At 39.2% G+C, this 12,953-nt stretch overlaps 1 protein-coding gene across 2 annotated transcripts in view; it reads left to right on the top strand.

The window, feature by feature from the left end:
• PHKB (phosphorylase kinase, beta) overlaps positions 1–12,953 on the top strand; it is a 206,318-nt gene that overhangs the window by 150,194 nt on the left and 43,171 nt on the right. For both annotated transcript variants that reach the window (XM_006887813.1, XM_006887814.1), the window contains exons 17-22: positions 4,366–4,449; positions 5,136–5,240; positions 7,868–7,950; positions 8,150–8,240; positions 10,985–11,046; positions 11,122–11,284. In XM_006887813.1, coding sequence (XP_006887875.1) covers positions 4,366–4,449; positions 5,136–5,240; positions 7,868–7,950; positions 8,150–8,240; positions 10,985–11,046; positions 11,122–11,284 — 588 coding nt within the window. The remainder of the gene's footprint in view (positions 1–4,365; positions 4,450–5,135; positions 5,241–7,867; positions 7,951–8,149; positions 8,241–10,984; positions 11,047–11,121; positions 11,285–12,953) is intronic.

The following is a 12,953-nucleotide window of genomic DNA, read 5'->3' as shown; positions in this document are numbered from 1 at the left end:
AGAAAGAGTTAGTCGCTGTAAAAAGATATCAGGCTGGGAACCATTCAGCATCAGAGAATGGGGGGAAGAAAAAGAGAGGAAGATCCTCAATAAAAGAGGTTTGGAGCATGTTAAGGATGCTGAGAATGGAGTATGGAGCAGGATAGGGCAAGATTTCTATCTGTTATTCAGAGGGTCACTATGATCTTGGACTAGACAGCATAACATAACTGCAGCAGTTTACATTTCTAGTAACACTCCTTTTTTTTCAGTCTTTTAGTGGTAGGGGAATGTATCTATCACAAGACAACACGCAGGCACGATTAGAAGAGCCAACACAGCTAGCAAATGACCTGAATATGACATTTCACTCCTTCATCAGTTCTCTGTGTGGTCATCAGATCAAAGAAATTTGTATCAGAGTTCTTGATGACTAAGTAATATAGGACAAACTCCTGTTTAGGTCAGTTTTAATGTGTGCTTTAGTAGGTGTTGGGGAGCTCTGGTGGCAATCCGTAGGGAGTTGCACTGCAAACTCAAAAGGCTGCATGCCTCTGGCAACTCAAATCCACCTCTGACTCCGTGGGAGAAAGATGAACGGTCTCTCCCTGTTGGAATGTGTTGAAGAGAGCTTAGGAATCCGCTTCTGAAAGATCACAGCCTAACAACCACTCTGGAGCCAGTCTACTCCGCATATCTGGGTCCACCTTGAGTAATTGGGATTGACCCAACAGAAACTAGTGACAAACAATAGCATCTTTATGGAGCACTTTGCCTGACATTTGAATATGTCCAATACCACTGCTTTACCAGCATCAGCATTCACAGTGTATCTGGCTCTGGAGGACATTCCATGTCTCCCTCAGATCTGTTGAGGCTTTTCCGTCAGCACTAACTGTATGTTAAGCACAGTATCAACAGAGGAAATGCTATTATGTAGGAACATAAAATAGAGAGGTAAAAGACACACAGAACTAACTGGCATTGTAGAAGGTGTACATAATAATGGCAGGAGGAACCAGAGAACCCTGGTAATGACATTATTTTGTGCACGGTAATTAGTTCAGATCAGTTTAAATTGAAACTGGAGACAGCTTGTTTGATCTTTCACTTATGAAAATTTAAGTTTTAGATTTCTAAATGTGCAAAAAAATTAAAACTAGACAAATTGAAGATTTAAATATTTTAAAACCTAAATATAAAAGCTCTATGGAAAAAAATATTAGAGACTCTTTTTTTTTTTAATTTAGTTTGTTTATTTTTCATTTCAATGAATAGCTACAGAGATTTTGGAATTCCATTCATTCATTGTTGCACCCTTCTCCCCGCCCCCCCCCCCCGTTTGCTCCTCTCCTTGAAAAGCAAAAGAAAAACTCCCTCATTGGTACACAAACCCCCCGCACCTCCACAAACCCTACCCCCCACCCCCAAATATAATCCACTCTGCAACCCTCATTGCGTACTCCTACAATAAAAATAATGCCCTAAAATATAATACTTTTAGACTATTCTCTCCCCCATAGACTTCATTGCCGTAAGCATATTTCATCCAGTTTTTCTCAGTCTTACCCCCACCCCAATGCCAGCCTCGTTCTACAACAGTGGCACCATATAGCATTTGTCCCTAGAGACTCTTTTTTACCATGGACTGAGAGGAGTAAGTCCTTTATGATAGCAATTCTAAAACTACAAGTGAGAAACTTGGCAGATCAAAGGCATGTGTTAGATGTCCAAGTAGAGAAATTTATATATATTAGACAAAACTGTGAAATTCTGCTCATATTTCTTAGACAATTTCAGAAGCATAAATTGGGTAAATTATTTACTATAGACGTGATAAACAAAAGGCAAAATTCTAAATGTAATGTTTCTTAAAAATCTAAGGGGAAAAAAATCAAAGGCAATGGCATATGCCCAGTAGAAAAAGGATAAAAAAAACCCCGCAAAGCTACGACGTAACAAATTGTTATTAAATCTGTAAGAAATGCTCAAACACAAAATATCTGAAAATACATTAAAATTCAAGTGAATTATCATTTTTACCTAACAGATGGTTTAAAAAGTCCTTGCTAATGCCAAAGTAATGTTATTTCTGAAGGATTGCTAACCTAGCATTATGTTTCAAAGAAAGTATACCTTCTCATTGATCCTGCAAGTGTAGAAGTTACTCTACAAAAATAATCATACACAGCTGGAAGATATTTATGAAAGGATTTTTAAAATAACAAAGATGATAAACTTGCATCATCAGGGGATAGGTGTGAAACAGGGCTTGGGAACATGCATTAAGCGGTCAGCTCTCACACACAGTTACTCCTGATTCATTCCGAGTCCATCCAGTTTGACTTTGTGGAAATTTTTAGACATTTCTGTTCCCCTCCTGTACTACTCTTCCTTGTTTAATAGTTCCTATGCAGATTAAAATACATAATCCACATTTTTTTTCAATTTCATACATGTCCCATCATTCCAGTATTAAAATACAGAATAAGATAGGGCAGTTTATCTTCTTGGACCCTCGTGGAGTAGTCTGTAGGGAGTTGTCCTCCTAGCTCAAAGGGGCCATCTCACTGGTGGTCTGAGTCCACGTGTGGCTTCAGTCTGCCGGTAGTTGTGAGGAACAAAAAGATGTACAGTCTCCTCCTTTTAATTTACAGCCTTGGAAACCCACTGAAGGGTCAGCTGTGAGTCAGTTCTCGTGATGGTGATACGTTCTGAGAGTTTGTTTTTATTTTTTTTAATTGTCAGGTAAACCCTTGATTAATGCCAACGCCTTTCACAGCCGAACCTGACCCTTTGGCATTTTCACATTTAGATTAGACCCATGTGATCTACAGTGCTTTCACTGGTTGAATTTCAAAACAACATTTCCAGATCTTTCTTGCTAATTTATCTTAATGTGAACATGCTACTAAAATCTGTTCAGCATTGGAGCAACTCACAGCTAGGCAGGGGGTAGGCAGCCTGGCTTGGAATTGCATTTATGTCTCTCACGTAGGATTCAGCCATTGAATCCCCACTGTCCTCTTATTGAAACTAAGTGTCACAATATTGTTGTTGTTATATGCTGCCTTCTCTCCTGCGACTCAAAGTGACCCTATATATATAATAGCTCTGAACCCTGCTCTATCCTGAGCCAACCTCACTGTCTCCAACATACCTACCATCATTACTTAAGTCACTGAGTCAATCCATCTCATCCAGGGTCTTCCCCTCCTGTGCTGTCCCTCCACCCTCCAAAGCATGGTGTCCCTCTCCCAAGGACTGATCCCTCCTTCCAGCATGCCCAAAATATGTCAGACAAAGCTTCAGAATCCTTGCCTCCAAGGGAGCAGCCCATTTTCACCCTCTCCAGGATGAAACCTGTTTGTTCTCCTAACAGGCCATGGTATATTTAATACTCTTCTCCAGAACCACAGCTCAAAAGCATCAATTCTCCTTCTGTCCTCCCTAGTCATTGACCAGCTTTCTGATGCATAGCAAGTAATTGCAAAGGCCATGGCCTGGATTAGGTGTACCTCAGACTCCAGATTACTAAGTTTTGTTTTTTTTTTAAATTGAACCAGACTTTTATTGTATGGGAGCCATTTATGTAAATACACACACACACACACACACACAAACACACAAGTGTTGCCATTAGGTTGACCCTAATTCTAGGAGACTCTGAAGTACAAGGTAGACTGCCCCATAGGGTTCCCACGTTCAGATTGATTTCACATCTTTGCCTTAACCATGGTGTCACCATGCTGTGTATGCATGTATGTGTGTGTGTGTGTGTCTGTCTGTCTGTCTTTTCCTTTAGCGGTTTTTGCAAAATTGTAAACCTCTTGTACTTTGGATTATTTGGAGAGATGACACTGTAAGTATCACCTCTTCAACGTAAACAAAAAGAGTTCATTGTTGCCTAAGCACAGTGAGCCATTTATTTTAACATATAAATTGCATTTTTCATAAAGCTCATATAGTTAGAAAAATCAGTAAAGGCATTTTTATTTTGTGGGAGAATAATAAAAATCAGGAATATAGTAAAAGATGTGTGGACCTAGTTTCTTTTTGTAATTTTGAAAAAGTTTGGTTTTTTAATTACATAGGAAACATTTGTCTTTTGTGTGATCTTTTATGAATCAGACAGAGCCATGTGAATCATTCAGTTATGACAATGTAAGAATATAAATTATAGAATGATTTCAGTGAGTCTGCAAAAAAAGTTTCTAAAATTTCTCAATGTCTCCAAATATAGTACCAGTCCAATTAATAAGATTTTCCCTAACATCTTGTACTTCAAATTAATCAGAAATTAATAGGCAGTAGGCAGGGAGGAAAGGGGCAAAACGATAAGCATGATTCTTGCCTAACTTTGTTTTATATATTTCTGTCTTACAGGCTTATTTCCACCTGGGTATAAATGAAAAGTTAGGTCTCTCGGGAAGGCCAGACAGGCCCATTGGCTGCCTGGGTACATCAAAGGTACGGAATTACTCATATTCTAATATTATACACTGACATGGCATTTAACCTGCTGCACATCTAGTCTCATATTTCATTATATTCTATAATTAATTACTTGTTATTACACAAGTGTATGTTGTTACTGATTTGTGCCGTATCACAGAAGTCTTCTAGAACAAATGAGCATCTCACAGTTACCTTATTTCAATGTTCTTAAAAAACGTGATTATAACAATATTTACTCAAGCACAATCCTTTTCCATCATTCTAGAGGAAAATTTACCTTAATTTTTTTTTTAACCTTAAATTACTTTAAATTTTACTTCACTTTTAACTTAAGGAGCTCAGTGGTAAGGAGTTGCACTGCCAACCCAAAGACCGGCAGTTTGAATCCATCAGCTGCTCCAAGGATGAAAGATGGGCTTTCTCCACCCATGCAGTTTACAGCATTTGCAAACTCACTGGAAGGTCACCTATAAATCAGTTCCAACTCCCCAGCAATGAGTTGAGTTGTATTGACTTTGAATTAAACGACATGCTGATTCAATCAAGAAACTTTAAAATCCCTTAGTGTTATGTAGACTATACACGAGCTATTTTATTTAAGTATTAAACACTAGTTTAATTCTTATTAGAATTTGTAGTACATCATCTTTGCCTTTGATATTTGCTTTCTGATTGTTACAAACATTTATCCTTTGCAGATTTATCGCATTCTGGGAAAGACTGTGGTTTGTTATCCCATCATCTTTGACCTAAGTGATTTCTACATGTCTCAAGATGTTTTACTACTGATAGATGACATAAAGGTAACTTCTAACTACTTTTATTGAAGTGAGATGACTTTGTGTCCTCTGGTTTTATCATGCTGTTAAATTGTGTGATCCTAGTGTCTGTGATGCTGGGTTTATATAGTGTGAGATATGAGCATAAAACACTTCTGTGTACCTTCAGATGTCAGCTTATTCACAGAGTTAGAGTAATGCATGGACTAGAGAGCTCTGGTGGCCTAGTGACAGGAAGTTGCACTGCAATCCGAAGGCATACAGTTCGAGGCCACCAGCTTCTCTGTGCAAGAAGGATAGGCATTCTCCTCCTGTGTGATTAACTGCCTCTGAAAACCTGCTGGAGGAGTCAGCTATGGGTCAGATCCAACTCTCTGGTACACAACAAGAACAAGTCGAATATAACATTGTATGACTTTTATTGTTACCCCTTCCCACAAATAGAATGAAAATATATAGGCTTAAAAGCAGAGAAGTATCACAGAAATCATATTCATACAGAGTTTAGTAGTATATCTATCTCCATTTGATCAAAAACTGACTTAGCAAAATTAGTCATGAAGTATGTCCTGTGAATGCTCAGCTAATTCATATCTCCCAGTGAGGGAGGATTCCTTCCTTTCCCTTTGCAGTGAGATGTAGACTCATAGTCAAGATCATGGAACCTGGATCCAGACTGTGTTTGTTTAAATCTTGACTCTATCCTCCGTGTTTTTGGACAAGATACCTACATGTCTCTGTGCCTACTCAGTAAAATTGAATAATTGGGCTTATTGTGAAGATTAAATTAATGAATATATGTAAACCATTAAGAACAGTGCCTGGAACATAGTTAAGTATTATGTAAGAATGATGATGAGGGTGATAAAGATAGAAATTTAGTTTAGTAGGTAACACCTCTCTTCTGATTAGTTGAATAGATTTATTCTATTTTCTTCTGATGATTTGCATAGACTTATTCCAGTTTCTTCTGCTTGCTCTACTATAAATCCACATTAAGGTGGAGTGAAAATAATTTTTTTGTTGATAACCTTGGAACCTGAAGTTTTTGTTCTTCACTGTTTCCAACTTTTGTATCCTAATCGCCAATAATCATTACTATATCTTGATTGCATCTTTGATCTGTTTCAGGCTGCAGAAGTTGATAGACATCTTCAATTCTTCATCTTTGGCTTTAGTTGTTGGTGTATATATTTGAGTAATAGTTGTGTTAGAGAAGAGTATGAACAGATATGTCTGGGGGAAAAAAATGTAGCTAGAGTGCTCCTTGGAGGGAAGGATAGTGAAGCTCCATCTCTCATAATTTGGACATGGTGCTAGGACAGTCTATTCCTTGCAAAAGAATATCATGTTTGGAAATGTGAAGGGTCAGTGAAAGAGACTGAGATAGATTAAAACGGTGACGCAGCAGTGGGGTCAAATGTATCAGAGATGATGAGGATGACACCGGATAGGACAGGATTCAGGTCTCTTGTTCAGATGGTCTGTATGACACATACCAGAGTTGATGACACCTAACAAAAACAAATAACCTTGGTACCAAGAGAGCTCTGGTGGCCAAGTGGATAAGGAGATGTGCTGCCAGTCCAAAGGCAGGTGGTTCAAATCCAGCAGCTGCTCTGCAGGACAGAGATAGAGCCTTGAAAAATCCAGTGGAGACTCAGTTAAGGGTCAGTTCCAATTCGTAAATAATATGAAAGAAAGGGAGAGCCATAAGGCCATTCTTGAACTGTATTTACTAATTAAAAACAAAACAAACCTTAAAACATGTAATGCTACTTTTAAGAACAAAGTTTGAAGTAAAATCGCCTAGCTTAACTTGCACGTACCCAAACACGCCATTAGAGTAGAATACTTGGGTTATCGTATCGCTTTAGCCAGTTTGATTGTAAAATGAATCTTGATGTATGAAGGTTTGGATTTATTTAACTTTTTCTTTTGCTCTGAGTGTAAATCTGTTTTCCACTCAGTCTTTAGTACAGATTTTGTTGTATGGCAGTGATTATAGTCCCTACATTGTATTCCACTTTTCTTTCTTCATCTCTATGATCCTCACTTCCACTTGGCTTTCTGTGCCGTGCCTTCCTACCTACTGAGCATTCTCCCCTTTCTTCTTGTGTGACTTATTGTCCTGAGGAGTGAGTATCCCAATGCTGTTGCTCACCTTATAAACCCGTTGTTTTGCTTTAAGTGGAAACACATGGCTGAGCCCAGTTCCATGTTCAAATGGTGACCAGAGGTCACAGTCTCAGGAGACCAGCAAGCATGGCAATATTTTTATGATTTTAAGTTTTGTTCTATATTTTTATCCCCATGTGTCCAAGACTCTCCACTGCCATGTCTTTTAGAGCAGTCAGCCAGCCACCATCCATTTCTGGTCTCAGGGTCTTAGATTGAGATTTTTATGGTCCATAAGTCCTTGAGACTAATTACTTTCTGTGCATTTTTCATTTTCTTTGTCCTCCTTTGTTCTTGACAGGAAGAGATCACACCCATTTCTAAGAACCCAGTCATGCTCTCAAGACTACATATATGAGGGTTTTTTTATGGTATAAGAGAGGGGAGAGTTGGCAGTATATCACTAATGTTTGAGCACATTTATCGGCTCAGATACCGCACCATCATAATGTTTCATTCTTATATTTTGATAGAATGCACTACAGTTCATTAAGCAATACTGGAAAATGCATGGACGTCCACTTTTCCTTGTTCTCATCCGGGAAGACAATATAAAGTAAGCCAATGAAAGAAGTTGTTGTACACATCTCTCCACCATTTACATATGAAACTTTTAGAGAGCAAAGTCCTGAGCGTGTTTATATCCCTCTTGGTGTGTGGAACAGTGTTGTGAATATATAAAGGGCACTTAAAGTCAATAGTAGATTAATTTCTTATTCCAATTTATATGCACATTTTGTCAATCTGTTTTTTAGAGGCAGTCGGTTCAATCCCATATTAGATATGCTGGCAGCCTTTAAAAAAGGAGTTGTTGGAGGAGTCAAAGTCCATGTTGATCGCCTACAGGTAGTATTCTGAATTTCATTGTGTTTCTGTTTTATGAGCACTTAATTCATAGATTCGTCTATGTTTCTTTGTATATCTTCTGGATATATGCACATATACATAAAAACTAAAAATAATGATTCAGGAAGCTTAATGAACAGATGGCACTATATGAAGTACTTAGCACATAATTTAGGAAAAAGAAATTCAGTTCAACCTTACCTTGTAACATCCACCAAACATATTTCAGATAAATGAAATCATTTAAGGTAAAAAGTAAAGCCATAAAAAAATTTCATTATAATTGATTATAATTGTGAAAGAAATTAAAATGCTTTCAAGGTCCCATTTCTGGTTTGTAATGATAGACTTTGTTTCAGCCTCCACAAGTTGATAAATTTTTATTTCAGTGCTAAAAAGAAGTTTAAGAATAATTTTACTTTAAAGTTTGGTATTCTGCCATGTTTTGAAATATTCCCATTTCATGTGAGGTAGACGTAAAGATAACACAAAAGGTACTAAGTAACAACGATTTTGTAAAATACTGTATAGCATGGGAGAGTCTAGAGGACATTATGCTGAGTGAAATAACTCAATGTCCTGAGGATAAATAATGCATAAGGCCGTAACTGTGCAAATAGAGGGATAACTGAGGAAGATGTGTATAAATGTTCAAAAGGGGAAGCAGAAGGGAGAAGGGGAGCAGAAAAAGGGAAAGGAGGAAAATCACTGGAACAACAGAGGTTAGCAAGTGGATGGGGTGAAGAAATAGGAACAAGGCAATGGAGGCTTGAAAAAAATGGGGTGATAATAGGCCTAAATCAATGTAAATGATTGTATAGATTATATAAAATACAATGTTGTTGTTATGTGCTCTTGAGTCACCTGTGACTCATAGTGATCCTATGTACAACAGCCCTAAACCCTGCTCTAGCCTGTGCCAATCGCACTGTCTCTGACACACCTACTCCCATTACCCCAGTCACTGAATCAATCCATCTCATTGAGGGTCTTCCTTTCCTGCGTTGTTCCTCCACTCTCCCAAGCGTGATGTCCCTCTCCAAGGACTGATCCCTCTTTACAACATGTCCAAAATATGTCAGATAAAGCTTCAGAATCCTTGCCTCCAAGGAGCAGCCTGGCTTTACCCTCTCCAGGACAAACCTATCTGTTCTCCTAGAAGTCCATGGTATATTCAATACTCTTCTCCAGCACCACAGCTCAAAGGCATCAATTCTCTCTCATCTCTAGTCATTGTCCAGCTCTCTGATGCATAGCAAGTGATTGCAAAGACCATGGCCTGGATCAGGTGCACCTTAGTCTTCAGACTGACATTGTTGCAATAGATTATATAAAATACAGTATATGTAAATGATTGTTAAAACACAATGTACATGAACACACAAAAAAAGATTACATAAAACACAATGTACATGCAAGAAACATAATGCATATGAATGCTTGTATGCATAGTGCACCATTCTGTTCTGCATAAGGTTGCTGTGAGTCAGAACCAACTCCAGCACCACATGAGCCCTTGAGAGGAAGGCGGCACCGTGGCTCTGGGTTGTCAGCCGTCAGGAACAACCTTCCTTTACACTATATTGCTTTGTGTTTGTAGTTAGCCATCAGCAGTGCACAACATAAGCAAATGCTAGACAGCATTTGTTGAGCGGTTGATTTACTTTTAGAAATAATAATTAATGGTTTCTTTCATTATAGTATCATGTTCAGTATTCTCTTGACAGATAATTAGAAGTTCTACATATGCTAAAAAATCATTGTAGGTTAGCATGGCAAGGACGTATTGGGTTGAATAATCAACATGTTCACAATACTGAGAAATGAAAGGTTGGCAAAAATCCCATCATTTGATAGCCTGAAAATGCATTGCAATAGTGAAATCCAAAGTGCAACTTCACACTACCTTTCTCCAAAATATGATTTAAGTATTTCATGTTGGGTTTTTTTAATTTAAAAATAATATTGTTTAACATTTTAACAGGTAGTTGTTGTTGTTGTTGTTGTTATATGCTGTCAAGCCAACTGTAACTCATAGTGACCCGATTCACAATAACTCTGAACCCTGCCCTTTGGTGACCTAATCTCACTGCCTCAGACACACCTGCATCCATGACCCCAGTTACTGTCAGTCCATCTCTTCTGGGGGCTCCGTCTCCTCCGTTCTCCCTCCACCCTTCCAAGCATCCTGTGTTCTCCGAGAACTGGTCCCTCCTGGTAACATGCCCAAAGTATATGAAACATGCATGGAGTTTTAATTCCAGCCTCATAGTTACTGGCCACAATTCTAAGAACATACAGAAAATAGAGTTTATCTCATGTGTGTTTTCCCAAGTATTATGATGCATGAAATTGGAGCTAGTGTATATTTTCTTTTATAGAGTATTTTGTTGCTTGTGAAAACCTGTTTATTGAATGAATATGCTCATTTTAGAAATTATTTAAAAGTTGTATTTTTAGGTTAATTTTTTGAAGAATAATATACTTACAGAGATCCCAATATGCCTTGCTAAATTTAAGAAGGGAGCTGTGGTAGCATAGTGACTAAAGAGTTGTGCTGTCAACTCAAAGATGGGTGGTTCGAATCTACCAGCTCCATGGGAGAAAGATGGGCAGTTTCCTTCCATGCAGTTTCCTGCCTCCAAAAACCAGTTGGATGGTCATCTGTCATTCATTTCTGACTCAACATCACATAACAACAACAAAAAATTTAAGAGTTTTGACTCTTCTGACTTATGTTTCAGACACTAATATCTGGAGCTGTACTCGAACAACTTGACTTCCTACGAATTAGTGACACAGAAGAGTGAGTACCTTTGTGCTACCTATGTGCTGTGTTTCTTGTGGTGAACATTTAAACATATTTTTCTTTTCATTCCAGACTTCCGGAATTTAAGAGTTTTGAAGAAATAGAACTTCCCAAACATTCGAAGGTCAAGAGGCAGAGCAGCACCCCCAGTGCCCCTAAACTGGAGCAGCAGCCAGATATCACCATGACTGAATGGCAGAGCAAGCCCACACACGAGGTTCTTCAGAAACTGAATGTGAGGCCGATTCGATTCCTCCATGACCCTGAGTGAGGCTGGCAGGGTCTTTCTATTGTCCTCTCAGATAAAGTAGTAATTAGGATAGATGGTTGGCCTGTCTATTCTGAGGGCAGTAAGGAGAGGTGATGCCATTCCTAGCATGACATGGATGCTTGTCCGAGGGAGGGTTATCTGAGATATGGAAGTCTTATATGGGCCCTGTATTAGTTTCCTAGGACCATTGTAACAAAGTACCACAAACTGAGTGACTTAAACCAACAAAAATCTCCTCTCACAGTTCTGGAGGTCACCTAATTCCAAATGCCGAGCGTCAGCAGGACTGTATTCTCTGAAGGTCCTACTGGAGAATCTCTTTTTAGCCTCTGGTGATGAGCATCATCACATGGCCTTCTGCTCTGTGTGTGTCTTCTCCTCTTCTCACAGCAATGCCAGTCACTGGGGAACTGCCTCGTGTGATCACATTTTAACTTATGTTTGAGAAGACCCAAGTTCCAAATAAATGGACATTCAGGGGTACTGGTCCTTGGAGAGGGACATCATATTTGGGAGAGTGGAGGGACAGTGCAGGAGAGGAAGACCCTCGATGAGATGGATCGATTCTGTGATTGGAGTGGAAGGAATGAGTGTGTCGGAGACGGCGAGGTTGGCACAGGATAGAATGGTGTTTAGGGCTCTTGTACATAGGGTCGCTATGAGTTGCAAGCAACTCGATGGCACATAACAACAGCAACAACAAGGGTACTGGGCATTAGGAAGTTCGGAACATTGAACTTTTATTAGCGGCCAAGGGGTGTGTGGAGAGGTCCATGGGAGTCACAGTACAACTCATAATAGGTCAATGTTGTTGTTTTTGTGTGTCATTGAATCAGAACTGACCCATAGCTGACTTTGCCGCAGGTTTTCAAAAGCAGCTTCAGTACACAGAAGATTGCCCATCTTTCTCCTGCGAAGCATCTGGTGGATTTGAACTGCTTGCCTTTGAGAATGCAGCACAGCTCCTTACCACTAGGTCACCAGAGCTCCCATAGTAATCCATAGGAGCTCTGAATTTCCCTTTGCAGCGTCCCGTCCTTTCTGTCCTTTGACTAAACCTGATCTTCTCATCTGCCTTGTTGTTTAGATGTGGCACTTCCTTTACATCTCTGTGACCACATCCATGTGAATATAACAACAACTTAACATTGACTTTTCCTGAGGTTTTTCCATTTTACAAGAGTAGGAGCAGGATGCAGTCCTCATCCAAAAAGTGTGGGAGCAGGGTGTACTACTTCCCCAGGGAAATGAAAGTGTAATGATAGAGCTGTAAATACTGTGACATCCTGTTGGACACAAATATGAGCATGTAGGCTAAATAGATATCCTGCCAAATATGAGTTATTATTGATCATATAGAGAGTGCTGGTGATGCAGGTGCACAGATGATGTAGTCACAAGAGCTGCATGGCTAACCCAAAGGCAGCTGGAATCAGCAGCAGCTCCGCAGGAGAAAAATGGGCAGTCTTCTCTCACGGGACTCTAAGCCCCCTGAAAACCCACTGGAGGGTCAGCTCTGCTGCATTCTGACCTGACAGCAGTGAGAATTTATTACATAGAGGTTTAAAAACATGAATATGATAGAACAGGCATATCTTACATAGCATAATGTCCTAATGGGCACTATCTTAAG

Source organism: Elephantulus edwardii, unplaced genomic scaffold, assembly GCF_000299155.1.
Source record: "Elephantulus edwardii isolate Elephantulus edwardi_28Jun2011 unplaced genomic scaffold, EleEdw1.0 scaffold00062, whole genome shotgun sequence".
Lineage (NCBI taxonomy): Eukaryota > Metazoa > Chordata > Mammalia > Macroscelidea > Macroscelididae > Elephantulus > Elephantulus edwardii.
Note: the sequence above shows the minus strand (reverse complement) of the source record. Positions and strands in the feature narration are given on the sequence as shown.